A 24,433-nucleotide genomic window follows, 5' to 3' on the forward strand; every position below is an offset into this window, starting at 1 on the left:
CACTGATATACTATACCTCTCTTTAGTGAACACTCACAAAAAGAAAATGCAGTATACCACAGATAAAATCAAATTTTAGCATATTTACACAATATTGTGTATATATTTACATATTGCAAAAAAAAAAAAAAGCCAACCAGTTAATACAGAGATTTGTACACCGTCACCACTGTAGTTGTGAGGTGGATAGCAAATGAAAGTTTTTTTTTTCTGACACTGAAGTCCACTGAGACTGCTTTAAAGTGGTAATGGTGTTTGTCCCCTCTTATAAAGCGCAGTCTAACGCAGCACGTGTGCACATCGCAGGCTTTGGATGCAAACGCAGGCGCAACGGCTCAAAGCGAAGCCGTTCTCCCCACAATCATTTGAAAGAGCTTCAAGTTTGTTTTTCCTTTGCCAACACCAGCGTCTCAGACTACTTCGCCCTCATACAAAGAGGTTGTTCATTAAATATTAACTTGTTTAATATTGTCTCTGCACTGTGAAGGCTGTTCAGCCGAGCACCACGATAAACATTAAATATGCTTTTCATCTTTCGCTCCTCTTTCTCCATCAAAAAGGAGAAAGAGGAAAAAAGAAGACTGAGATGCACTGTAAAAGTGTGCACGTTTAAACTTCTGCAGGGCAAACACGCTAACCCACCCAACATGACTTCACTGTGTGTGTGTGTTTAAAAAGAAGCCTGGTTTGGGTTAATTTAAAATGCTCGTCCTTGTTTGGTGGCCAACTCACTATCGCATTCTTATGATGGATGGAGCCTCTGACACACAGGGTTTTGTCTGCTGGGTTGACAAGCACTTTTGAATAAGGAACGACTTTTCAAGCTCTACCACACCTCCTCATGTGTGTTTAGCCAACACAGCAAGGAGAAAGAAAGACACTCAAGGGACAAAGATGTTTTCCCCATATGATTCCCCTCATTGTTTTTTGTTTTGTTTTAAGGTCTGAAGTACAGTAATGCCCTGCAGAATCTGTTTTAGTCAGCTGCTTAAATCACCCCTGGACAAAGGAATTCTATATCATCTCGCCTTGATCATATCAAAGATGTAATTCTTATTTGATCTGAGAAAACATGGCATATTAGAGGTTAGTTTATTTGTGTGTGTCGTTATGTGTGCCTTTCGCTTCAGTGATTTCAAAGAGGCCCAAAAAAAAGAATTTTCTAGTAGACTCTTGCATTTTAAAAAGCATGTCCACAGTTGTTGTACACCGTGTTCTTCATTAAGTGTCCAATCTCCAGTACTTTATTCCTCTTTTCTCACACTTTCCCTTACTTTGGAGCTGTGTGAAAGCTGCTGATGTCTGGCCCTGGATCCCAGGGTCTTGGCTCTGAAGGCCGTTGATGCCAGAGATCCACTGATAGCCTCTACGGCTTCTGGTCGAGCAGGATGGAGAAAGATCTGCAGGAAGAGATGCGATTGATTGATGAGGAAGAAGATTCACGGTTTCAGAATTGGACAAGTGCTTTATGCAATCAGTGCCACAAATAGTTAAACCAATATTTATGATGCTTGATCATGACAATACAAAATAAGGATGTCGTATCAAATTTCTCTTTATTCATAATCAGGACAGGACTATATGAGAGGTAACTCATACATAGGTGGTTTATGTTGAAGGAGAAAGGCTTTCAGAGACTGTCACAAACACACTTCTGGAATGACAGCTCTTGTCAAACAATCACTCAAAAAGTACCAATATCATGATGCTTGGCCGTGTGACACAGATTCAGCGAGCGCTCGCCACACAGATATCATCTGACACACCCATACATGCATGCTCATATACGCACACATACACAAAGCACACACTCGCGCATGCATGTCTCACAATAAATGAATCTCACCGTGGCCCTGCTGACAACTAAGGTCACAATTTGATGTAAATTCTTGCTGGTTGTCTTCAGCTTGATCAGCATATTCCACCTCCTCAGTCATCTTGTCAATGGCGCTCTGGCAAGGACAACTACCATGGGGCAAAGCTCTCGCCACCACATCCTGCAATAAAGCACCACAGGGAATACATCAGGCCAAACGCCCACCAAAAGAGCACAGAGCCTTTTGCAGAGACAGACAAAACGCTGTATAATTAGCCAACCTTTTCAAATACCCCACCAAGCGGGCTGTGTTTGTCTGTCTTTCATGACAACGGCCCAGACACACATAACTTCAAGGTGAATGAATATGAAAACAACATGCTAACATATTCGTGGCTCGGGCGAACAGGGAGCGGTGTTTTCTGATACCGCAGATTCAATCACGCTGGCTGTCATTCAAAACTCACAACTGGATGGGTGAGACACGTTTTGGATTTCACCAGGGTTTTTTTTTTTTCTTGTTTTTACTTATGCCACACTCTGGTACTTCTTTAAATAACAAATCATTACCATTCTCTAAGGCATACATATTACCTGCCAAATCCTGCTGGGGCGTCACGCGTTTAAATACATATTTCATATTTCCTCAACGCCCCCCCTCAACCCGCCCAAGACTCATTCACCCCCCTCATCTGCTGTCAACTGCATTAGGCCATATGATAATCAAATTAATTATACTTCAGCCCCTCTCTCCTGGCCAGCATGAAAAATAGCTTGACTAGCATTAACGGAGGGCAAATGATGGTGGTCCATCCCCACCCCCTGAGCCCGGTGCAGTTTCCTCTAGTGCTGGTGTCACCGCGGATCTGTCACCCTGACGAGAAGAGCTTCAGAAGGCTGAACCAGGGCAGGTTCTCCCGTGGTTGCCTGCCCCCCTCCCTCCCCTCTCCTCTCCTCTCCTCTCCTCTCCTCCACTGCCTTCCCCACCCCTCACAGACCCTGGATCTCCCTGCTCTTCCCCCAGAAACCTAGGGGGGGGCTGTGGGAGCGCGTGTGTGTGTGTTTGTGCGATGGGGGGTGGGAGCAGCAGCGTGGGGAGTGAAAAAATATATAGCTGTAGGGAGTGAGGCTGCAGGGTCACGGAGGTTGTGGGATGGGGGTATGTTTTTTGTCCATAACAGTCCCAGCCCCCACCCAACACGCAGACACATACACATACACACACACACACATAGACGCAAACAAGGCTGCAAACAGCAACACACACGCTCCTGCACATATACAAATACAAAACACATTACGGTGTGATGTGCAGTGAAACACACGTGCAAATCACATGCTATTACCCTGGAGACATGTTGATCTACAGGCGAGCGCCATCCCTCAGTGTAACCCTGATACTCTTAACTCGCTGCAACAAAAACAACGGCGTACGAGCAGCACTTCCTGTCGCCAGAAACACCCATCAGCCGGTAGGTGTCTTATTAAACCCGACAATTTGAACAGGAGTAATTAAAAGTACACATAAATGAGGTCAATGTCGATCCATCACAGGATTTGCTCTTTACAAACATTTTAACCGTGCTCTCAAGTTTTCTGCTCTTGCAAAGAAAGTCAAACGTTTGGAAGTGTCACCCCTCCAGACTGCGAGGCCTCATTCGGCTCCTTCTAATATACCAAAAGCCATTTCCTACTGCCTCTCTGCAGCCCCCGCCTGTGTCCGCTAAGCCAGCTACCTGAATGCAAAGCGCCTTAATGTGAGCAGACATGTTTATTAAGCTGGGCCTAGTTTCAGGCTGCAGTGAATATTGCAGACGTCAAAGTAGGCCATGTGGGGCTAGAGGAGAGAGTGCGAGGGATGAAGGGAGAGACCGAGAGCGAGAGAGTGCGGGAGAGAGATTGGCCCTCTGGAGGTTGATCTGAACCCTGCCCTACAGTGCTGTGTTTCTCTTCTCCTCGACAAAGTTGTCAGACACCAAAGGGTTTTGTTCTTGTATTTGTTTTGCCCTCAGAGTGGTTTTAGAGTAATCAACCCCACAGCAACTCCAACTTTTGTTGTAAAAATTATTGATCCAGCATCGAACGGCATTGATCTTATTTGGGAAACAAGTTGCACTCGCGAATTCTTTCAGAAGTTTTGACTCACGCTGCCTTTGTTCTCCGTGTGCATCTTGGTGAAGCGCAAGTAGCCGACTGGAGCGAAGGCATCTGCTGAGTGGATCACTGTCTCTGCTGCATCGCTGCACAGACACACTAAAACTTTAAAACACTCTTTGCAAACAACAACTTGCCCAAGTTGAAGCAGTCACATGCCCTGAAAAAGTGATATTAAGACAAACTTTTTATTGCTTTACTCACATAACAATCTTCTTCTTGAAGAGAGGACAGTCAAGGGTGAAGGTTTCATATTCACCTCCTTCTCCACAAATATGGACTCCATATTTCTGGGAGAGCTAGTCAGTGGAAACAAAAAAACTTATTTATACTTGCATTTCATTTAAATACAATAAAAGTCATTTTATGTAGTTTTATGTTACTAGTCTCAATGTTCAGTTTAAAACTTATCCAACCAGTTTCAGAGAAAAATACTCAAAGCAGTTCCAACACTGTGGTAAAACAAGTAAATGTACAAGAATGTGACTGATGTGACCAGTATTTATTGTTCTTACAATAAATCACTGAAAGTAGTGCACAGAGAGTATGGTTATTCTGAAACTACAAGTGAAAGAAAATACCGACGGGTGACAAATTGAAGGAAAAACTAAGATCAGGTGTCTTAGTAAGGTGTTGGTCCACCACAAGCTTCCTGAACAGCTTAAATGCTTACTGGCATTGATTCTACAAGTGATGGAACATCCGTCCTCCAAAGATATTTCCTCATTTGGTGTTTTGACGATGGCGGTGAAGAGCTATGTCTAAACACTTCAGTGCCTTTGCTGTTCAATTGGCCTGAGATCTAGTGATTGTGAGGGCTATAGTATAATCAGTCACATAACCTCATCAAACTATTAAGTGACCTCTCGTGCCCTATAGATGGGGTCTTTGCCATGTTTTTCCTTTATTTTGTCACCTATCTGTATCCTTCAAGAAAATGTAAGCTGTGTTATATGGATATCACTTAAACTGTCGTAATACTTTGAACATATACATCAGATAACCTATGCAAGTGATGCACACATAGCGGTGAAGAGTTTGGCATGGCAGTGTGTGACCTGTTTCAGATAGGGCTCCATGTCAGCCAGAGGTTTTCCCAAATGTTTCTCTGGATCCAGGCCTGGCATCCACATGGGAAATATGCACAAAGACAGAAATACACGCACAAACACCATTTCACACAGACACACGTGTGGAAAGAAAGAAAGAGAGAGAGAGAGAAAGAGAGAGAGAGGGAGAGAGAGAGAGAGGTCTGATCAGCAACAGAGAACAGTGATTGAAGATGACAGGCAGGGAGGTTTACGGGCAGTCGCACAAACACACACGTAAACCTGCACCCTGGATCTATTTGTTTGACTTTGCAAGTAGTGTACACAGATCTCTCCGGGTAAGGGCAACAGTTTTCAATTGCTGGCCGCAGACCCCCCACACCCCCACGCTCGCTGCCCCCTCATCTAGTTCCCTTTGAGAACATAAACTCTGGAAAGAGATCTTGTTTATTTGCCTTTTCCCTCCCCTTCCCCTGAAATGGTGCATGGCAGTGACTCACAGGCATGGGAGAGAAAAGAAGGAGGGGAAGAGAACGGCGGAGAGGAGCTTTGTATGAACACCCAGTTGTGGCACACTCCTAAAATACAACCGCACTGGCCCTTTACCACCCCCCAGAAAAAGTAAAGTAACCAACCAACAGCCTGCCCTTTTAAGAAGATATGCTGATCTCGACCATGGCTGCGATGAGAGATTAAACCTGTGATCAGCCTTATTTAGGATTATGTACATATTAGCAGGAATAAAACGGTGTGGTTAAACTGTGAACACGTTCTTCAGCTCTTTGGGCATTGGAGCGTTTTACTCCTTTGTGACACTAAATCCTGATTTTGTCTGCCAGGCGCCTGTTCCTGATGGCACCGCGCTGAACTCCATGTCACCCTGTAAACAAGTCCCTTCACAAAGAAAGTGCAGCCTACGTTTTCCTACAGTACATTCTTCTCTGTTCCAACTTCCAACGAGAGAAAAAAAGCAAACAAAAGCCCAGAGTGCCAGGTGCTTTCTGCAGAGAATTGAACAATAATGACATAACAGGACATGACTGTAAAATGTCACATTTTTAGGAAATTCCAATCCATATTAGTTAGAAGTCCTGCCTCCTTACTTCTTGTAAAAGGCCTAAGTGTTACTGAAAAAATAGGAAGCATGTCTTAATGGTCACTTGCAGTGGACTGCCTTATTATTTTCCATTTTCCATTTCCTTTTTCTGTGGCTGCCTTGCACTTGATTGACATAATCACTAACAAGTTACTGATGACCTATGTGGAGTGATGTGCAGTTGTGACAGTAATGCCATCGCAATGAAAAAAATTTAACTGAATTGTCCCTAATAATTTCTCAGAAAATCTAATATAGCTTCTCTGTTCCAAGGCATCACACGGTCCTGTTCATCAGCACGTTCATGTGTTTAATTAAGGGAACAAAGTTAATCGTAATGTGAGAATCTCTCTTTTCTCATGGCCTGACAGCCTCAAAGGTTAATGTGTCATCCGTGGGCCCCATGGGGAGCTATGGATGGGAGACGAGAGGGAAGGGGAGAGGAGACGTGAAGGAAGGACGTCGCATCCCATCCTGAGTTCATCTTAATCCCAGCTGTGTCTCTCCTCCGGGCCCCAGTGGTCCAGCACTGCAGGGGGAGAGACGGAGGGCCACAGTGGAGGCGGGGGGCGGGGGGGCGGGGGGTGTGGAGGAAGAGAATGAGCAGACCCTTATTCTCTTCCCAGGGGATCTGTGGTCTTAATTAGTGTGAGAATATCCAATCTCAACATCCTCTCATCTTAACCCTGCCACAAAGGTAATAAGGAGGGAAGGAAAAAAAGCATTAAAATTCAATCCCATTTAAATATCCTCTTTAATTAGTCATGCCTTTTAACAAATTTTAATAATTGGCTCCAAATTGCTGAGGGGATGCCACGTTTTTTAATATGTTCATTAACTTCCCTTCTCTTAAATAATATATGATACATGATTTGATATTTACAAGGAGGGAAGAGGACGATGGAAATGGAGGAGGACAGGAGTGAGTGATAAAATGATACGAAGATGGCATTAATGTGGAGGCATTTCTCCCAAGACCACTTAGCACTTGTATGAGTGTTTTCTTAATTGATGTTCCTGACTGACTTAAGGTTACTGGAACCATTTGGAAATGAGGATATGTGGAATGATCCTGCATTTGTACGAGACATGCTTTGAGAAGTCTTTGAGTAGCCACCGGTGTGAGCGTTCGGCGATATAACACCACTCATTTACATGATCTTCACATCTCTGTCTCCTCTGAACCTGTTTTACAACTTGACCTAAACCCAATTACCTAACCTCATTATGCCACATTAAACCCAAATAAGCCCACTAGAAGCTGCCATTAGTCTGCCGCCAGAGACAGCAACACCACTCTTTGGAGGGAGAGGAGCTTCCCTAAGAGAGACTGAGAGGAATGGCTCTCCTTTAAAAGGGCTTTTTACCTCGTATTATCCCATAAAACTCCAATTAAATTCACTGAACTTTAAAACCAGGGAGTCCTGTAATGAGGGAGAGCATTTTTTACAAAACCTTGTCGACAATAAAGGGGCTGAAATTAGAGAGGAATAAAAAGTTTACCAGGAAGCTAAGCATCGTTTAGACAATCAAGTTAGTTATCATACTTGCATATGACAAACGGCAAAATCCTGAGATGAATATAACGCACAGCTTTATAAGACACAATGTAAGTTCAACATAAAGCGGAGAGCTCCCAAAAAACAAGTGGATTCTGGAAAAGCTTAAAATTCACTTTTTGAATTAAATTCTTGGACCAAAAGGCAAATTTAGGCAGATTAAAAATAAAAATAAAACATATTCTCCCTCTGAACTGAAAATACCACTCTCACTTCTACCCTTGAAGAAGTCAATGGCAATTATTTCCAGACCTCACTTTTGCACTTAATTCTTTTTAACGATCATGATTGGCCTTTTCCCACTTTGAGGAGGTTGATTAATGTACACCCACAGCAGTGAGTTACCTATTTAATGGAAACTGCTTGTGATTTTGCTTAGTGAGTCTAATGCTAAATTAAAAGCCAGGAGATTGTAGATACTGTCTGAGCTGAGCTGAGCGCAGTATCGCAGACATCCGCGGGTTGTCTTAAGATCTGGCGTGCCAGCTGACAGCTCGGCTTTAATCCCTGCCTTCAGAGAGAAAAGGCAGAGAAAATTGGATTCATGATGTGTAACATTTTAGCCTTTAAATGGATGAAATAAGCATCTCCTCCCTGGTAGGTGAGCTGCATCATCAGCCTTTAAACAACGCTCTCAAAGACCCCCGCCAAAACAATGGCTGTTCACTATCACCTAATCTTCACAAGAGAGAGAAAGGAAGAGAGAGAGAGACACACAGAACGGAAAGGAAGAAAGAAGGGGAAGGGGGCGGCACCGTACAAAGGATGATAAGATTAAGGTTATATGTGAAATTTGTCAGGCTCTTATCTGAAACTCAGGGTCTGTGAACAGAATAATAGGCCGCATGAATTGTGCAGCAATCACATCAAGATGAAATCTTTTCAGTCCAACAAATCAAACGGGAGAAACTGAGGATACTAGAAACCAGACTGAACTGGAAAACATTAACATTTATTTATCAAAAATAAATTGGTTATGAGCAGTTTACAAAAAGGTCCAATGTGTGGTCAGTGTTATTTTTTTATTATTAATATAGCTGACTATCATACTGTAACTATTGAGGGCTATTTCAGCTAAATATAAACTCCTTCATTGATCCAAAACAGATTGATGGACTCAAATAGTTAAATGTCTGGAAACTTCATGAGATATTATGTTGTGTACAGTTTCTCATAATTGGACAGCAAATAAATGTCCATTAAAAAGCAAGATGTGGGCGCATTGAAGAGTTTAAAGTTCTGACAACTTGTTGCATGACATCTCTCTGTCCCCACATTTCATCTCACAAAAATTAGTAAAAATAGTTAAAAGTGGAGGACGCTCAAGCAAAGACCTTGTCAGATACTATGAGTAATAAAACAGGTAAAATCAGGATTTTTTCTTTTTTTTAAGACAAGGACACAATTGATGCATTCAGGGAAATTAGAGTCATTACATAAATCTGTTATTGGACTGACAGAAAATTAATCAGATTTTTTTTTTGTTTTATGTTTTTGGCATGCCTTAAAAGTTGTACCTTAATGCTTTTGATGTGGAAAATGTCAGCAATAGATAATATCAGCTGATTAATTGACTAGAAGTTAATTTGGCCTGGGTTACAAAGACAGCACACTTATTTCTGGCAACAAATTGCTTTTTGAAGGGACAGCTAATACAGTGTCTAAATGAGTCTGAATTCTAATCCTCATCATCGGATCTTATAAACATGTCATCTTGTATTGTTTTTTATAAAAGCTCCTTCACTGTGCATTGTAGCTCCAACACTCCTAAATACAGTATATGGTTTTTAATTGAAAAAAAAAAAAGAAATCGTATATGACGTTTCTTAAGATTACAGAAAGAAAAGATTCTACTTACTTTCTCCATTCGCTGCCTCCCACTCTAAAATGGATGGTCAGTAAAAATTCTATAGAGTCTTAAACGTTAATTGTCCTGTAAGTATATATTAAATTATATATGATGTCCTTAAGTGGGCGAGGTGATCAGTGAAAGCAAATTTGTGACACAAATTCCCCTTCTCTCAGAACAGAGGCTGAAGGGTGAAAGATCATGTGGTGATGAAAGGTTTTCCGGCAGACAGAGCCTTGATTTCGAAACATGCCAATTATCTCTGGAGCTGAGGACCAATTAACTGCTGAACCTGTGCCCCCATCCTCACCTGCCCTAATCAATCAATTAACTAATTACATGAATATTAATTCTAGCTTGCGGAATTGCCAATTAGTGTGGTTAGTTCGAGAGATACTGCAATATAAGGAGACAGTTCCCCAACAAAAATATGCATCTCCCCTTTCAGAGAAATGTGTTTTTGCTAATTAGAAGCTTTTTCTGACATTCATGGGGCTTAGACTTAGATAGTTGAACTTACTTCACTATATGCAATTTGGCATCTTCAAAGACTAAAATCTTCTTTTTCTCTTTTGTGGTTTTAGTCTGCCATCAGTACGCAAATGAACACTTCCAGGGAATTCACTTAGAGGATCATCCTGCATTTGGACAGCTGTCTTTTCACTACAGGGATTTGTCATCAAGGAGTATATCCTCTCTTAAGAAAGAGACCGAGTATTTTTTTTCTCTTTATCCATTCACCGCTAATTTCCACCTGTCTTTCTGAGCACCTAATGAAGGAATATTAATCTTGAATGACTTCTTTCTATTCGCAGCCCACCGAAACCCATTTTATACCACCACTGAATATCATAAGCTGTTTTGACTGTCAGTTCAGATGCAGACTTAACCTTTGCCCTGTGTAAGTTGTTTTTTTCCCTCCTCATGAGGTCTGCAGCAGTAAATCCCCCCTAAATCTCTTTCTTATGCTCTCACACATAGACACACAAACACCAAAGGCCACCAGGTACGCCCTGCTGTCACCCAATCTCCTCCAAACAGCACACCTCACTGCTCAGAACTGCTTCCACCAAAGCTGCAATTATATGTGCGCTGCCTAAAATGCCTTGGGCGCTTGCACCCCTATTCAATTCTCTCCTTTCTAATTACCACTGCCTTGGGACAGGTGAGGAGTCAGGGCTGATAAGATCTTTTCTTTTTACCTGTAGCCAAAACACACATGCACACACATTCTCACACAAACACGTACAGAAGGGAGGCCAAGATACACACTCCAAGACACCCGGGGTGATTTTCCTTTCTAATTATAATCTTCCAAAAAATGCTGAGAATTTGCTTTTAGCCGAGGTTGTGTTAAGAGTAGAAAGCTTGGCAGCGGTATCTGGGCTACAGGGTGACTGAGATCTTTTAAGGTGCGGCATTTTCTCTTGAAGTACAATATCCCATAAAGGTAACTTGACATTATAATTGATCAATAAATATCAAGGCTCAGATGTTATCTGGTTACAAGTGGAAATGAAAAATTAATTTTGGCAGGTAAACAATAATTATAATACCACAGAAGACAAAAAAAAAATTGGGGAACATGAATTCTGACATCATCTCTGCTCTGACGGGCATGTGACAAGTTATGTTGTTTATTACCCATAAGTCCTATATCATGAATCCATTAAAAAAGACGAATGGGCCCAGCAAATAAAGCGCCAAAGATAAATGACTTGACAAATGCATTTCATGAGCGGTTATTTGAGCAGTGTTGAAAGAGATGCAGAATATCCTGAACTCAGCGCTCGGCTCTGCGGGTCATCAGTCAGCCGTGGACCCCTTTCCAACTGATTGCTACCAAAGGTGACAACAAGCACTTAAACAGCACGTAAACAATGTCTACATGATGATCTATCGGCGTGAGTAGTTTGAGAGCAAAAAGAACCATTTGTAGCCATAATTATCATTTTTCACTGGCACCGTCAAAGGAGATCCGGCTGCACTGTCAAGTAGATACAGGTAGGGATCTTAACATCGTGTACCGGAGAAAAGAAAAAGAAAAGTTTTTTTTCCCTTTTACTCTCTCCTGTATTCAGTAATCTGATCTCCCTGTCCTCGGGCTCCAAAACAGACAGGCAGAGAGTAGGTGACACCACATTAACCTCTTCCTTCAATGCTGAAGCGGTAGAAAAACGTAAATGAGAGATACCAGATTTGAATCTTTGCTTCACGGACCATGTATTCCGAGTTATGCATAAGCTGAGAAAGCAGTGTTTCTCACACACAATGACGACATGTGTCGCTTATTGACAGCTTGCATTAATGTGCAGGGTAATCACCTGTGATTATTTCTCAACTGCCAACCCTCCCTCCTCCTCCCTCCTCCCACCTACCCAATACCACCGCGCACTTTCCTTCACTCCTCCTCCCTCTGTGCTTCTTATCTTTTCATATTGTTCTCTACTTCAATGCCTTCGCCGCTGGCACAAGTCTCAACACCGCTGCTAAGCCACAGATTAATGATTAGGGCATTACTCTGCTTGTCTCTCTTTTTCGCTCCGGTTCCACCTCCGTCTCACCTCCTCCTATCCCACACTTATCCAAATTCTGTCCCTTCAATCCACGTGTCGAACACTACTTAACCAGCACGGCACCATCAGGAGAGGGTGAAAAGAGAGTAAGGAGGGCGACCGGAGGGGAGGGGGGACATCAGACTGCTCACCAGCTGCCTGAGACACAAAAGAGTGACACCCAAACTCACCGAAGGCGGCTACTTTGATGAGGATAGCATGGAGGTCAGATGATATCATCTCTGAGAGCAGGGACTCTTGGTCTCGGCACCACAGGTAGGCCAGGGGCTGCAAACCTAGCCGCAGACATCTGAGGAACAAGTGAAAGGGGAAGAAAAAAGAAAAAAAAAGGAGTAGTACGTTGCACAAACAGAAGAAGATGCAAAGCGGTTAATATTGAATATTTGCCAGCTCTACCAGAACTTCAAAGGCAACAAGGTTGGGCATTTGCAGGAAGGCTGCCACCCTGATAGGCCCACAGCACATGTTCCCACCTGCCACCACTGCCAGTGGCTTTATTCAAGGAGGAGACAAACACACACACACACACAAAAAAAAACAAAAAAAACCTCTTAAGCTGGGGCTTGTCGGTCGTCTAAACTCACATGAAACACACACATCCACAGCAGGTAACTGGAGCCAAAATGTCTGTACACAAATGTCTACTACTCAAGATATGTCTGAGATGTTTAGGTCTATGCATGGACGATGTACGAGGAGAAACAAAAGCTGACTGACAGCAGGATTTGTTAAGAGGGGAGCTTTTTGTGCCCAGCTATGTGCCCGGTGTGTGTGACTTTAGAACAAGAGAGAAAAAGGGAATGAAGAGCTGAAAAAAACAAGAGAAAGGAGAAAAAACACAAGTACAAGAAAGACACATGTGTATCTGTGTCACGAGGAAACCTTCTCATCTAACTGTGAAAAAATCTGCTGTTTTTCACCCTTTATGGAAAAGTGTGTTTTTTTATATTAACAAACTCAAACCAATTATGAAACTATTGCTTTCATTCCTTTTCTTGAAAACAGAGCCACACCATAAAAATCAAAGCTAGTCTAAATAAAATGGCATAAACAAAACTAGTTGTGTGTATATGTGTGTGTGTTATGCGTTTAAACAAAACTCAGTCCAAGTTTGGAACACACAGTGACTGAAGAGGATGTACTCTTTTCCTTCAGCGGAGAGTGTGTCAGCGTGGCCTACATGCAGCGGGTACGTGTGTGCGTGTGTGCGCGCTTAAGATAGAAAGTGTGTTCTCGATCATGGACGCACGTGCGTGTTTGACTTACACGTTTTCCACACGGACCCTCTGGTAATCGGAGAGAATGGCCCCCACAGACACCGCCTCGACACCCTCCTTTTCCTGTGGGGAGGAAAACAAGGGGCAAAGATTTCTGGCCTTTTCCATTTGACAGCATGAGCAGCAGCGTGCACTGTAGCGGCGGCATGATGTCACCGTCCCATGAGGCCCGAGTACTCCTTTGCTCAACCTACAATGGTAACCCCAAAGTGCTATCTGAACAAAGCCACAAAAACACATGTTGAACATACACACACACACACACACACACAAACTGAAACAGACAAAGAAAGCAGATTCCTTGGCGGCTTCTTCCTTTCGCTGAACCGCAGTCCTGTGGGGATGTTTACACTCTGGTCGTATCAAGGCCTTTATGGTCCAGCCCATATCCCCTGGAGGTTTGCGTACATGGCTTTGTGAGTGACTGCGAGTGTTTATGCGAGTGTGTGTGTGCGACTCCAGGCCCCCGGCGGCACCACTAAAGGCAGTTCCTGGACGTTATCTATCGGCGAGTCTGGTGCGAGTGAGAGATGAGCGTGTCTGGCCGCGGCTTCCATCCTCTCTCCACACACCCGGCTGGCGAGACGGAACCGCAGTGACAACTTTGAAGTATCAGTGGAACATTGTGTCTGTGAGTGGCGTGTATCTTTAATATAGCTGAGGGCTAATCTAATTGCTTTTCATATCATATTCATATTTCAGAAACAGCCAGACAACTATGCACTGGAGAGATATACTGACACAGCCTTGAGAAGCGCTCAATCTCTCTCTCATGAAAAACAGGCTTGATCCGGAGTGACACACACAAACAAACACACGCGAGCCTGTGCAAGCGAGCGCTGCGTGGCGTGCTCACCCACATACATACAAACATACCCCCCCCCCTCTTCTCCACCTCCGTGCCCCTCCCCGACAGACACACACACCTGCAGATTCATTAGAACATTACATGGGCTGTAATTAGAATGAGAGGCGAGGGTAGAAGCAGTGGAGGGATGCACAAGTCTCCAGTAAATTACCTTGTAGCCATTATCAATTTCCCTGGCTACTGGTCCTTAAGATAACCCCCACCCCTCCTTCTCCCTGTGGTCCCTTCCTGCAATTTTTCTCTGCCTGATAAACATGCTGATTAAAGCGAACAGCGTGTAAACCTTTGATACTTTCCTAAATGAAATCCATGCCCTGCCTGGGGCCTGACGCTGAGCTGCGACGCACTGTGCCACACACACACACACTCACACACACCTCCACATAGGCGTTCCAGCTAATCAGATAAAGGATGTGCTCTCTGTGTGCACGTATCTGTGTGGTGTTTACGCCGTAGCAAAGGATGTGAGGTATAAAGGCGAAGGGGAAAACGAAAAACACACACACACACACAGTTAGAATTTAACTCTCTGACCTGAAGTTAAACACCGGGAGGTTTTAAAATCAGAAACTGTGTTCAAGTTTAAATATCCCTCCGATGCGCCCAACACTGGAATATACATTATAGTCAATTCTGCTGCCCGGTGACAGTAATTAAGTCAGACTGATAACATTTCAGCCCTGCACAGACCCAAGGGGGCTGCAGGCAGTGTCATGTAATTCTAGGTAAGCCTCAGGGCCAGCACTCTATTCTAATACAATGATAACCTTTTCCCTAAATACAATTGTCACTTCCTAAAGAGGCAAATTAGGAGGTAAAGAGTGGGATAAGCAGAGACAGGGAGAAGGAGGAAAAGAGATAGGAGTGAGTGTTGAAGGAGTGCGCTACATCAACACCAATTTGGTCCCTTGGCTTTAAACTTGACAGGACCAGACTTAGCCTGACAGACTGAGAGGAGAGAGCGTCAGAGCAACAGTGAAAAACATCCTCCTCCTGTGTTTTTGTCTCTCTGTCTCCCTCTGTCTGGTTTCTCTCTGGAGTTAAGACTGTTGTAGGTACTTGGGCCTGTGAGGTTCAAAAATCAGTCTGGACCCATTAAACAGCTTCTCTTTTCACCGGCTCCCATTACATGACATCATGGGGGCCTCATAATATCCAGGCAAAACTCGTCGCTAATGATAACACGAGACAAATTTCTCACACATCCTCTTGTTTTCAGTGGAAGCTCGAGCTACCAGACCTTTTGGCAAATAGCTTTGGAAAATGGTTATTTTTGGATACGGTTGTGTTTATGTCGCTATTATGGCTATCACCAGGAGACAAGCAGGAATGAGGGGGCAGCTAATGCCGCTCCGGACGTGATTTTACAAATTCTAGACATAGTTTCTCATTCTCTGTGGGAAAGGTGGGATAAATTATTGTGAAGCAAGGGGTATATGTATGTATAAATCTGAATTGACGGATATTATGGGAATTGTTCCATGTGTATTCATGACGCCATAAAAAATACAAACTTTGATTTTATGGTAGCTGAAAAATTTATCAAAATGGTTTATAGTGGGATCACCTGACAAAGCGACAAGGTAGCTCATGAAGCACAGTATAATAATAAATAATAATAAAATCTTTATGAGAGCTATCGGGCTAAACGATGTTTTGACTACATTAGAGGTGGGATCCGGGTAAGAAGCTAACATCATGATAAATCAAGGCAGAGGTCATCAGGACTCCTGTGACCCACAAACCACTTTTCTTTCTTCATGACTGTTGGCACAAGATCCGAAGAAAGAGCTCCCTCCCTGCCCTAATTCCACACTGCTTTTCTTTTTTTTCAACGTTTAATGACCCTAGTTCATTAAAAGGAAGCTTCACCTGATCCAGGACCCGAGGCCCTGTATTAACTCATGCCCAGAACGGGACTAATTCTGGCGTGGTGTTGTGCAACAGTGCGACTCCCTCGCAGCCCCATCCGACGCAGACTAAACAAAGGCCTGGCCTGGCTTCCCCTTGTCCTCTCCGACAGGCAGAAAAGCTATTAATGAGGATCTATGGCCCAGAGCAATGGAAGCCCTCAGTCCCCCCAGCCATGTCCATCAGGGTACTTAGCCCCATGCAGTCATTAACTTCTGTTACTAATTGTCAAATTCATTAAACTAATCCTTCCCCCACATCCGGATGTCTCCCGTGGAAATGGATGGAGAGGGCTGAGTTATTAAGATGTCAGCTGTGGGGAAGATTAAGGCCAGCAGACATGCTCTACAAAGAAACTATACGGCCATTAAACTCTATATCAAGGTAGTGCGTGTGATATACTTTGTAATTATATATACATTCATCTTAGTAAGGGAGTTACAGAGTGGTTCAAATGTATTCACAGTCACAGACATGCCTTCAGTCAAGATATGTATCTGCGCCAACGATGCACAACAATCACACTGCGAACGGATTGGGCTGGAGAAATGCAGCGGTTTCACCAGCTCTCAGCTTTCAAAGGTACTTACGCATGCCACACATTCAGTCTGGGTAATATTCAACAGTCAAAGCCATTAACAGCATTCAAGGCAATTAGAAAGCCATAAAATATTAAAAATTCAATATTCATATTCATATGGAATACATCAGAACCCTCATTAGCTCTTTCTCAATGGCTGTCACAATGAGATCTTAATTATACACCCTAACAATACAAAGCACCATTTCTGCAAAATGGTGGGTTTCCAAAATGCCTGCTTCAGCCTTTTCTGACAACTAGGGAGCCGGAGCTGGCAGATCTCGCCCATTACAGACACGAGGCCACACATTTCCATTACAAAATCCTCCTTTTATGGAGTCCAAAGTTGTTGACATGTACTTTGTATTATGTTACAGCCTCCTGTTATGTGGCAGGCTCGTGTGCGATGGCAGGGAGGCGGGGAAGAAGACAAGGTGGAGAAATTAATTTAAGTGGTTTGAATGACAGTTTGCTCAAGGGCATCGGGGCAACATCACATATTCCCCATCGCCGCATCCCCACTGTCACATCGACACCACTTCTAACCCCACAGCCTCCTGTTCCCTTCCTCCTTCTCCTCTCCATCCCTCCTCCTCATCATCCCTCCCTTCCATCAAGTAAGTGACTGGACGCGACATGCTTTTAATGTTCCCTCCATTAGATCAGCTCTGGGCCTTGTTGTAATGTAATGGGATTGTTCTCCCATGTTTCTCTACGTGGTGGGAACATGGAAAAAGGGGGTTGGACCTTGTTGTAAGTAGATGTGGTGTAGGATAGGGCCTGCTAGGGTCAAGTGATTGTGTTTAATGTAATGCGGACATCCCGGGGCGTGTTGTTGCTGTCCTGACAACTCAGACATGCCAAACTGACAGGAAGCTTAGGGTGAGCTTACCAGGGGGAGACACTGCTTATTTGTTTTAAATCAGCATTCTCATTATCATTCCATATAGACCGTTTCACTCCAAGGTGACTCCCAGAGTTGGTAAAGCAGTGCTAGGGTGAGGAGGAGGTGAGCACAAGGTACAGGATACATACCACTGATACTGTTCTACGTTACGGTAAGATTATATACTGCTTATATACACTCTGAGGTTAAAACACAATGTCCGACGTCTGATCCATCAAAAAAAATAAAGCAACAAATGGACATGCAAGCTTAGCAAATGTCTTTGTAAAACAAACATGGGCCAAAACCTCGTTCTAAAAAGCTTTCAGAGACATTCCCCTCAGTAAATTGGTGGGGCTGTCTGTTTGAAGCAGCTGTTGAAAGACGGGCTCTTCCTTTGTGCTTGTGGATGAGCAGGCGAGATGACTCACCACGTGTCAGTCTTCAACCATAGAGAGTAGTGGAATAAGAAAAACAAACGACTCACAAAGCCAGCTGCTCATAAACCTAAATGCCCCGGCCGGTTCCAGAGATGATGCAGCAACAAGAGTTACAAGAAGGGCAGAGAGGAAGCAGAAGAAGTGGGGAAAGTGTTGTCCCTCCGCTGAGGCCACGATGCAGGTGTGACCAGTCAACAGAGGATGTGACATTGGACATTGTCTCGTCAACGCGATGAGTGAACGACGCTCATCAAGCCAGAGAAATGTGACAAGTGACAGACCCATGTGCACTGACTCGGAGTCGGATCCAAAGAAGAAGCTGCAGATTTTTTATCCATGAAGGTACTACAGCAGCGTTTCACAGCCGAGCCTGTGTTTGTACAGTTTTCTAGCCTGAAGTTTATACACACATACACACACACACACACACACACACACACACACACACACTTTAGTCTTGGATAGTGATTCATTTACAATGACAGAGCTGTTTTCAGCGATAGAGCCTGAGCATAAATATGCCATGCCGCACAGCTGGAAAATGTAGAAATTCATCAGGGTTAAAAAGTAGAGAGATTAACGTTTCACGAGTTTCCTCTCAGATATATATGGTTACGTAAACACAGGCGCAGCCAGTCGTCAGGCAGGGAGGGAGAGGGCCTTCGCCAAAGCAAGCACAAAGCCCTGGTTTCAGCAGGCCAAGGACAAGGAGGCTTTCCATATCAACACGCATGGAAAACTAAATGTTGGGAAGCAGCGGGGAGACATAAGGTCATTTATCGATGTACTGTATGTCCATGAATACTTGCAATTCAAGCGAGCAAGTTTAGTTATTACTGGCTCTTAAAAATGCAATATTTTAATGGTTGTTTCTACACTAAACAAATTATCACTCTCTTAGATGATCAACTGTTTTGGGAGTTCTTTTTTTTTTTGGATGACAGAAAATCATGTAACTTCCTCCAAACACTCATGGTCTCTCCTCTCACTATTAAAAGTATAAGGTGTTCCAATAATAAAAAAAAGTTTTCTGTAGGGCATAATCCCAGCTCTGTCACAGTAACATTCCCACTTGGCTGAGGAGAGAGTGTTTGAGCGTCTGAGACAGGAAGCTGCTTCCAAAAAAAAAAAAAGAAAAAGTGAAAAGGACAAAAATCAAAGACGGAGTCTCATGCCACAGTGAGGTAAACTATGTCAGTTGCTTTTCATGGTCCGTAACAACCGCCTCGTCCACAGGGTGTATATGCGCGTGCATGCACCAACACACACACAGCGGCCTACAAACGCACACACTCACTCCAAAATGTAAATGTTTTTCTGGTGAGGTCAGGTTCCAGGCTCTTGGCATCTTGGCTCTCCTGTCCTCTATCCTGCATAGCTCCAACAGACATCACATACCCCCCCACCTGCCCCCACCAACTCCCTTCATTCCCCACCACTCCCCCCCTCCTTTTCCCTCCCCTGGGAGAGACTAGAAGAAAATATAGCAGTGATGCTGGTTTAACCCACTCTCCAGACTCCAGACAGTGTTTTTCTACGGCTGGTTATGACTTTAGCTGCGGGAGGTGATGGGGCCTGCCACAAATATTTCTTGTGGGGAATGGTTCACAAAACAAAACATAAAAGCCCTCTTAATTTTGGAGTAGATGAATGGCAGGGAGTTGAAAGACAGAGCACTATTCCTCAGCTGTCTGTCCTGAGACAGACAGTATTGGGTCTGACTGGCTGTTGACGCTGGCGAGTTTAAAAGGTTTCATTACACGTCCAGCCTCCTCTTTGACTTCTGTTTTTCTTAAATGGCAGGATCATCCTTCACACCTTTACATGACTGCAGAGCGAAAAAAAAAAAAGAAAAAACTGTCTAGGAAGCAAATGGAGAACTGAGTTAGCAGCTGGAAGAAAGTAAAAGTAACATTTTCAGATGAACTCAAATGAGAAGTAAAAAAAATATATTTTCATCAAGGGTGACAGTGAACTCTGATGATCAAAAGTGGAGGATGTTTGGAAAAAGAAATCCAAATGCATTCGGATGAACAACATGACAAACTGCACGATGACATTAAAATGAGAAAAGAGATCGGCTAGGACTAGAAAATGATCACAGATTGCCCTTAATTTTTAATATGAAGACTCAAACAAAAGATAGAAATTATAACAATACACTTTCCATAATGGTTTATTTACATGAGCACATAATAGAACATATTACCCAATAGCTCAAATGAAAATAACCTCTAGATACATCTGCAGTTCACCCACCCAGCATCAAAATAAAAATCAGGCAAAAAAAAGAAACAAAAGGGCCATAAACACATACATGTTCTTCAATGAAACAATGTTCAACCAAGCAGTGGCAGTGGCTCATGCCCTTGGCAAGGCGAGATAAGGCTATCAGCTTCCATCATCGCTAAACAAGATTGAGCAAAGTACATTAAGCAGAAAAATACAAACAAATTACAAAGGCTTGAGGCTAGGCTCTTTATCTAATGTTTGTGGGGACTGTTAGAGTCAGTTGGAGGGAAATGGGCCTGCATCTAATAGATCCTGTCCCACCACTTCCACACGGCCAGCGAACAATACACAGCGCCATTATCTCAGCGCTAATGCTATCCTTCCTCATGTGCAAAACAAGCCTGCAATCTCAACCCCACTGCCACTGTGTCGACCAACATAAATACAAGCAGTCTCAGACCAAAGGAAAAGATAACAATGGCTATCACATGGCGAGGCGACACAGAGAGACAGCTGTTTGAGGGGAATCTATACTAGCTCGCGGTGAAATATATACTTAATAAGGCACTCTGAACTTGTGCTGAAAATGTAATAAAACAAACTTTCTACAAAGTGATTATCCACCGGTCTTAGAGCGCTTGTAAGCTACTTCCAATAACACAATTTAGAGGTCTCTGTGCACCACAAACCAGCTACAACAAGCTTGCATTAACTTTGTTATTGATCGGATCTCCTAAACCCTCGCTGTGACCCCAGAGGTCATGATTTATGTATTAAGCAGCTTTTTAAAGAAATCCATTTTCCTGTTGAGCCCCCAATGTAAGCCTAATGCGGCACCATGCCGGTAATCAGAGAAGGGCTGCGTGTTTGATTTTGACCCACCTCCCCCCACCTTCATAGTTCACACCCCTCCTCGACGACTTGTCTCACAACACCTCAGCTCCCTAATCAATACCGCAGAGCTGCTGGTTCAATTGGAGATTCCTCTGCCTGCCAGCCAGCTAGCCAGCCAGCCTGCTGTCCTCCTCCTCCTCCTCCTCCTCCTCCTCCTCCTCCTCTCTGCTCCTTTCTTTCTCCTCTCCCTCCTTTCCTCGCAGCAGGATGCACCTCCATCAGGGCACTCACAACAACGCAGTGCCAGGCTTCTGAAGGGTCCAGATGAAAGTGCGAGGACAATACAATGGAGACAAAGATGCCAGTAAAAGAAAAGATAGAAGAAACGAGGGAGAAGGAAGAATGAAAATGAATGTTTGGACTTGTGGACAGACTGCCTCTGCGATCTCGCAGGGCCCCACTCTTGTCTGCTGATGTCGATAATGGAGAGGCCGTAGAGACTGAGGATGAGTGGGGGTGAGTGTGTGTGTGTGTGTGTGTGTGTGAGTGTGTGTGTAATAAAGGTCAGGAGAAAGAGGGAATGGGGAGGGAAGAGAGTGTACGTTTAGGAGGGATTATCTCACTAAAAACAAGGTGTTTTAACACACACACCAACAGGAGGGAATGTTTCATCTACAAAGGCCAAAGGTCTCAGAGCGCTTCTCCAAGACTTTTTCCAGACAACTCCAGGAAAAAAAAAAAATACTGGTTTGATTAAAAGAAAAGAAAAGAAAGGGAGGAATTAGGGTATAAACTGACCCACAATATCAGCTATCAAAAAAAATAAACTTAAAAAACTGTGCTTGTGAAAAGTCATATACATTACAGGATAGGAAATTAGATTTGAAAGTAACATTTCCATCGTTCTCAAAGCTGGGTCTAAGTATGACAGAGATGTCACAGTGCCACTAATTAGAGCTGGCAGAAAGGAACGTGTGCATAGATATCATCTATTGTTCCTCATCACTCTAATGAGCTTAAATGTCTTTGTCTTTATTCATCAGCTCAAAGGTTGCAGAGTTACAGCAATAGAGTATCACTATCTTTTTTTTTTTAAACAGTATCTGTTACCACATCAAATGATTGAAGCTCCAGGTGTAGCTTTCTAAAAGACAACACTGTGTTCATGCCATATAGTGCTGCTTTCAAGGTGCAACATCTGTGTGTTGTAAAACGCTCTGTCTGCTGAAAGTCATCTAAAAAAAAAAAAAAAAAATGGCGGTGTACAGTGGGTTTGGCAGAGAGAGAAAGAGGTGCACATGGTTGAAAGCAGAGAGAGAGAGAGGGCGCTTTTTCCTGCCGTAGAGTGCTGAAAGAAAGCATACTGGGGGGAAAAAGAAGAGAGGCAGAGGTGTGTAAGGAGAACAGAGATAGACCTGTTATCATGTAACAGAGGCCCGATTTGACCTGACCTTGAACACACGTGTGCACGCACCCACACACACACACACACACAAGCAGGGTCACGGGGCATAAAGAGCCACTGTGTCAGGTCACAGAGCACAGAGGGAAGGATAAAGGACTTGAGGGATGTGATATGACTAATATGAGGAGTTTTGCAGGCCTTCGGGGGGACTGGCGTTACAGCCAGGGGTGACTGACACTGCTGATCTGTATCACACATCAGAGCAGATCACAGCAGAGGAGAGCAGACTAACCACACACATGAAGTATAGACACAAAAACCTACAGTATGTGCAGACACAGGAGGAAATATTTTTTCTTGAAAGGGCACATTTACCTGTATCAAATTACATGATACAAATCAAGTATTTTTAATTTATGAAGGTTTACCTTTACATGTTTAATTTCTATCTTCGATTCGACAGGATCCACCCTATGAAAATATATCCTTACTGCCATACTGTAGATGTCCAAAACTGAAAGATTCCCCCTTAGCCGCTGACAAAACTGTTATTTCTCCCCCTCAAAGAGCGGGTTCAAAGATCAGCACCTAGCCGGATGGGATGCTGTGGCTTGCATGTCGATCAGGTTACACACTTCAAAGACACAGTGCCATTCACAAGCAGCGATGAGAGCAAAGGGGCCGAGGATAGAGCCACATTGTCATTCTGCCATTATCACTGCTACCAGGGGATGGACGGATCATTTTTTCCTATTATAATTGTGTTTTTTTTCCCCTCCTCTATCAACAATGGTTCTGAAGAATATGATCTCTCCCTTTGAATCTTTTGAATGGCTCCAAACATTCAAGAGGCCAAACTTTTCTTTGGTTTGTCAGCTTCTGGGAACGGTCTGTAGATGGCACTGTTGGCTCATGCTATGACTACACTGCCGGCCTCGCAAAGTAGGAGGAGGAGGAGGAGGAGGAGGAGGAGGAGGAAGAGGGGAGATATCCACTTAAAACTCATCAACTCCAGATCTGAGAAAAAAAATTCTTTCATCTATGCTCAAGTGTCATTTGCCAAATATAATCTTGTAACTTCTAATTAATTCAAACTGCTAGAAAGAATCTTTCAAAATATCACACTTTCCAAACAGAACACGTTTTTTCATGCTAAAACTGTTCTTTTTCAGTGAGGGTGATTTAACAGCTCATTATCAAAAGAAGTGTTTTTTTTTTTTTTTGCTCCCTTCCACCCCCCTCTATCATTTCCTTCACTAATCAACAACACCACAAACTTTATGCTGGGGAAAAAAACATCTTTTTAATAAATATAAAGTCGTAAGAGAGGCATATCTAATGAACATAACTGAATGTGACCATAATCTGTGACATTTTAAGGCAAGATTTGAGATGCTGTGACAACTGTGAGGTTCTTAATACAAGGAATGCATTGATTTCCATAAGTTAACTACCCTGCAGTGCAAAACAAATGGCAAAAGTTAGTAAATCTCCCGATTAGTCAGAATGCCAACTACAGCTACAGAGAGCAGCGACTTGAAATTTGAGATGGGAAAGTTGTATTCTTATGGTTGACATCACTCAGTGAGCAAGGGAGGAAGCCTGTTGTTTACGGTGAAGGTCTGTTGATGACGGCGAGAGGGGTAAACGGGGGAGACGACTGGAGGTCTGCTAGCCCACGAGGGCCCCATGGGAGTCCAACTGCCATGATCTATGGCCTGTCTGACTGGTGAGGTCAGACCAGAGAAGCCCTGGAAATGGGAAATTAGCAGCCTTTTGCAATTAGAGCCCTGACCACAGGCAGAGATGGCATATTGCATCGCAAACTGGAGACACATCTGCTATTTGACTGTGAATAGTTATGAGAACCATGTATTTTGTGTGTGTGAACGCAAGCGCTC

At 43.4% G+C, this 24,433-nt stretch overlaps 1 protein-coding gene across 1 annotated transcript in view; it reads right to left on the reverse strand.

Moving 5' to 3' along the window:
* Window positions 1-24,433, reverse strand: part of dph6 (diphthamine biosynthesis 6) — a 57,166-nt gene that overhangs the window by 28,628 nt on the left and 4,105 nt on the right. The window contains exons 4-10 of the mRNA XM_085766700.1: window positions 13,366-13,439; window positions 12,270-12,388; window positions 5,029-5,090; window positions 4,175-4,269; window positions 3,963-4,056; window positions 1,847-1,997; window positions 1,275-1,400 (exon numbers count right to left, since the gene is read on the reverse strand). Of these exons, the coding sequence (XP_085622826.1) occupies window positions 1,275-1,400; window positions 1,847-1,997; window positions 3,963-4,056; window positions 4,175-4,269; window positions 5,029-5,090; window positions 12,270-12,388; window positions 13,366-13,439 (721 nt within the window). The remainder of the gene's footprint in view (window positions 1-1,274; window positions 1,401-1,846; window positions 1,998-3,962; window positions 4,057-4,174; window positions 4,270-5,028; window positions 5,091-12,269; window positions 12,389-13,365; window positions 13,440-24,433) is intronic.

Source organism: Trachurus japonicus, chromosome 22 (assembly GCF_045865225.1).
Source record: "Trachurus japonicus isolate A0001 chromosome 22, Traja_1.0".
NCBI classification, from domain to species: Eukaryota; Metazoa; Chordata; class Actinopteri; order Carangiformes; family Carangidae; genus Trachurus; species Trachurus japonicus.